The sequence below is a fragment of the Apium graveolens genome, chromosome 7 (assembly GCF_009905375.1).
Source record: "Apium graveolens cultivar Ventura chromosome 7, ASM990537v1, whole genome shotgun sequence".
Taxonomy (NCBI): Eukaryota; Viridiplantae; Streptophyta; class Magnoliopsida; order Apiales; family Apiaceae; genus Apium; species Apium graveolens.
The window spans coordinates 232,486,864-232,491,646 of record NC_133653.1 but is presented as its reverse complement, the minus strand read 5'-3'; the positions used below and the strand labels follow the sequence as shown (position 1 = coordinate 232,491,646).

The window sequence follows — 4,783 nt, the reverse complement described above, 5'->3', positions numbered from 1 at the left end:
AGATTTAGAGTGTGTGTGATACTGACAAGGTGCTTGAACAGTGGATGGTGCAAGCAGGCAAACCAGGTCGAGTAGAATTTGTCAAGGCATGGATTTGCAATATCATACATAACCCCCTCACCTTCCCAGTAGGTACTAATACTATATACTAGGATTAGATGTCAACTTTTCTGACTCCATCCTTATGGCTTCTTCTTAAGATTTAACACTTGGATTAAGGTAAACATTTAAACTTTACAACTGCTTACCCCATCTATTCTTTACTATATTTTCATCTTTTCAATTAGGGACGGGACCAAAAACTCAATTATTCAATGCTACGCGGAAGATGACAGGGGTCCTGTTTTACCCGGGTTCCTGCTGCAAGTGGAATACGCAATTTCTGCTGTCACCTAATGTGGTGCACCACCACTCTAACAACAGCTTGGAGCTCACAATATGATTTAGCCATGCTAGTGAGAGATCTTCACGGTGTTGCTAAAGAAATGAGTGATCCATGAGCAGCAGATATAAAAACAGCTATTTTGTCAAGTCAGATTGTTTAAGCATGGAGTATTTACTACTTACTACCTTATAAGTCAGGTAGCATAACCTATTCAATTGGGGACCTTTCTAGCTTGTAGGCTTCAGAGGATCCTCTTTTACTGTCCTCAAATACACTAGGTTGATAGGTTCTGCCAAATTAATGAATGTCAAGTGTGATGGCGTAACTAAAAACTAAGCACAATACTGTATAGAAAATTTCTCCCTCGCATGAGAGTCGGCCGCCCTAACTTCACCTAACCCTAGCCGCCCTACCTTCTTTTTCCACCTTTCTACCCATCTCTATCTCCATATTCATCTTCATCTTCTTCTTTTATTCACTTTTTCTTTAATAAAATCGAGATTTGTTTTATAAAACTCGAAAAATCCATTATAATTTTTTACTTTAGTTTTCAGATCTACTAGAGCTTGGATTTTATAATAAAATTCAGTTTTTGGATTTAAAATCTCTGGTCTAACAACATATTACAATTTGGTGTTATTCCGAGATTTTTGAATTTTGGGTTTTTTTGTATTGTTCTGTTTAAGTTATTATTTGTGTGTTTGATTGTCTCGCTTTATGCGATGTGTCTCGTTTTGTGCGATGTGGTTGTTGTGTTGAAAATGAATTGGATGGTGTATTGGGAGATCTGGATATCTCATATCAACAACACTTTCGGCAGGTCTATAGCTGGTGTCCGGCAGGTAAATAGCTGGGGTGCGTTTGGAACGGTGGTGAAAATCACATGTGCTCACCTCTCACAAAAAATATTTGTTCATAATATGAGGCCTCTAAACTCCGTTGTTGCAACTGAGTCCTCTGAACATTGCAATATCAATCGAATTAATGTGAGGGTCAATTGTGAAGCTACTGTTTTCGGGGGAGATGCGTGCTGGATTGTCCGGGAAACCATTACCTTCGTTTTTAATTTTCAGAATATTTGTATTCAGTTTGTTAAGCAATCCGGAAATAAAATGGCTAATTATTTAGCTCTATTTATTTTTCAACCTGGTTGCATGATCAGTTGGGGGTTTGTCCCGATTGAATCTCTTTTAAATCATTAATGAAATCTGTTTTAAATTTGGCAAAAAAAAAAAAAAAACTAAGCACAAAATCCAACAGTTGAAGTTTCGTTACATCGTTTACCAACTTAAATGCGAATTTCATTACAGCTGAAACTTACTTAGCTGAACTATAAGCATGATGAAATTATAGAGAACACGAAATTTCCACTTAACATGGTCCTAAAAATTATTACTTGTGAGTTCTGAGCTTGCTAAATGCGAAGATGCCGCTAGTATGAACTATGACTATTGGCCATTCTTTAGATAAATTAGAAAACTGATCAAATTTCAAGTACAAAAACTAGCTGGTACATACAAGGAAGAACATGTTATTGCAAATATAAATGATCAATAAGAATGAAACAACTTAATTGCACATCCATTAAAGCATTATCAAGTTTTTTTTATACAACTCCATAATGGCATAGTGAGCATGATCCTACTAGTCCAAACAACATTTTTATTTTTGGTTCACACGTAGATCTTTCTCAATCACACAAATCTAACATTCTGCATATAGACATAACATGTACAAATATATACGCAGAAGAAAAACAGAAACTAAAGTACGATATCTAATGATTGTTTTTAACAATCCGGACATATGAATCTAAAGATTATGTAAACTCCATTCCCAAACATAAATGACTAAATTACTTCCAAGCAAAAGAAAATGAAAGGATAAACTATATGAAAAGGAAATACATAACTTCGCGATACAAGAAACCAGATTAATCACTAGATAATACTGTGCAGAGAACTTCAACTTGAAACTTTTCCCTGTTTAACCTTGTTTTCTGTTCACTTTCCCAAACTAACCTACTTTGTTCAATTCTTCCCAAAATGACCTATTTTTTTCAACTCTTCCCAAACTAACCTACTTTTTATATTTTCTAACTTTTAGTTATAATTATAAATTATACATTATTATTAAATTATGTATATGCTGAATTAAACAACTTAATAAACTAAAACACATAGACAGAACATTTTTATTTAAACCGAAAATATTACAACTTAATAAATTAACAACTTAAAATTAAATTAAAAATATTACATTAAAGATCTTTTTAAGGACAACGTGCACTGTGTCTCGTGTGACCTTGTTGTCCACATTTTCCACAAATTTTACCAGTCTGCGAGTTATCCATTTCTGTGCGAATTCTTTGACTTTGACATTTGCTGTGCTTTTTCTTCTTTTTCTTCCTCCAATCCTCATTAGGTACGAGCTTTCCATACCCCTCCCAATTATTTGCTATTGGAAATGTCCAATATGATTGATGCGGTATTGGGGAAAATTCATATTGCCACATCTCATATAATTTCGGTAGAGTATGATACGGTTTAATGTATTGCTTCCAATCTAGGTTACATGTCATACAAGCAGCAACTATATGAGAACAAGGAGAGTGATACCTGTGCCATTTTCCACAAGAACAATATCCTTTAGAGAGATCTATATGATGCTTGTTGCCACCTTTCCAAAATCCCTTATCTGTTTTGTATCTTGCAGTAGTCACCTCAAATACCCCTCTTTCTTGATTGTATGGAATAATCTTATGTGCCGATGCCTTTTCTTCAATCTTTTGAAAGAGCTCTCTCGAATTCTTGCAATATACATGACCATTTTGAAGATCGTTCAGTGTTTGAGTTCGTCTTTCAACAACAAGTTTGACACTTCGATAATATATGTACTCAACCATTGAAGTGACTGGGAGATGACGAGCGGATCGTAATTGACCATTATATGTTTCAACCATATTTGTTGTTGCTTGACCATATCGATATCCTCCATCATGAGACATAGTCCACATCTCTAGTGGAATGTCTCCTAGCTATTCTTCAGCACTCGAACTAAGGTCTTTGATTTTTTTCATTGCTCTTTCAAATTTCCTCACTTGAGATGTATTTCCAGCCAACCAACATAACAACTTCAAATGTACCATCAATACTGATAACTGGTCGAGCATGTTGCCACCCCTCTATCATCGGTTTGAATGTCCACCACACACGTTTACAAACAGATGTATCGACTGTTGTAGCATCAGCTTCAGCTTCAATTGAAGCAATAGTTCCTGGATTATAGTACATCAATGCACTTAAATTTTTTGGAAGTTTGGAGTACGAAGTCGTCCAATCACCATAAACATCTGAGATTGCTTTCTGTTTTCCTAGCCACGCCTTTTTATAACTCACATGATACTTGTAGATAGTTGTCATTTGAGTCATAATATTATGTACTTTTATTGATGGACTCTCCAAGACCTAATCACACGTAATAAATTATCAAAAATATATTCCTACATATTAAACATACCAAGTGAAATAAAAAAAATTAGAACCTTACTTGTTGTTTTATAGTGCTTGCAATCAAACTCGAACTAAGCTTCTGATGATCTTGTTCAATTGTCCTTAAAAGACAAGTATGCTCAGCAGGTAGTTTGGTGATTTCAAAGAAGCCATATTTCTTTCTTAGAGTAACACGAATTCCCCATGGACAGTCATCCACTACACATTTTCCTTCATACAACGTTGGAGTACTTTTTACGACACGGTAATTTCTAGACTCCCTTATGTGATCAGACTTAATTGAATCGATGGCAGATTGTTTATCTTCAAAACACTAACCTTCAAAAATAGTACTACCAAGAGGATTAACACTAGAGGCACTAGAAAAATTACCTGAATTATTAGTAAAAGCCTCTGTTGTAAACCATGGGGCGGTAGGTACATGTGTTCCGGCTGCTGCGCTTGGATTGTCTCCTTCTTCACCATCAGAACTTGCTGAATCTGAATTGGGATTGTCTCCATCTTCACCATCAGTTTCATCACTTTCAGACTCGTGTGGAGAGATTAAATGATCAGTTTCACTTAAATTGAATACTGCATTTGCTCTTTCCATCATATCTAGAAAACTCTCTCATTATCCATCTGCAAATTAATTTGCTTTATTTTTCTATGATTTATTTATTATAGATTGGTTTGTATATATAGGCATTTTAGAGATAGGATAAGAGTAATTTTGTTTTGTGTTTTGATTGGTTGTCAAGATTACATTGATATCAACCACAACTTTTAGATATTTTATTAAATTTTAAAGATAAAACATTATCTCAATATCTTCATTTCTATTGGTTGTCCAGATTTTATATTTGATCATATCTGATATCAATAAAGTAGTGTGGTTGTCCAAACA

General features: G+C 34.7%; 2 protein-coding genes across 2 annotated transcripts; both read right to left on the bottom strand.

Annotated features, from left to right (window-relative positions):
* Positions 1–2,657: 2,657 nt before the first annotated feature.
* On the bottom strand, positions 2,658–3,401 carry LOC141674551 (uncharacterized). Its single transcript, XM_074481260.1, has one exon. The coding sequence runs from the start codon at positions 3,399–3,401 to the stop codon at positions 2,658–2,660; it is 744 nt and encodes a 247-aa protein (XP_074337361.1).
* LOC141675177 (uncharacterized) lies at positions 3,343–4,493 on the bottom strand. Its single transcript, XM_074481889.1, has 2 exons — positions 4,270–4,493; positions 3,343–3,662 (listed from the first exon to the last, which is right to left on the bottom strand). The coding sequence occupies exons 1-2, from the start codon at positions 4,490–4,492 to the stop codon at positions 3,472–3,474; spliced, it is 414 nt and encodes a 137-aa protein (XP_074337990.1). The 5' UTR covers position 4,493; the 3' UTR covers positions 3,343–3,471.
* Between the last annotated feature and the right edge of the window lie 290 nt (positions 4,494–4,783).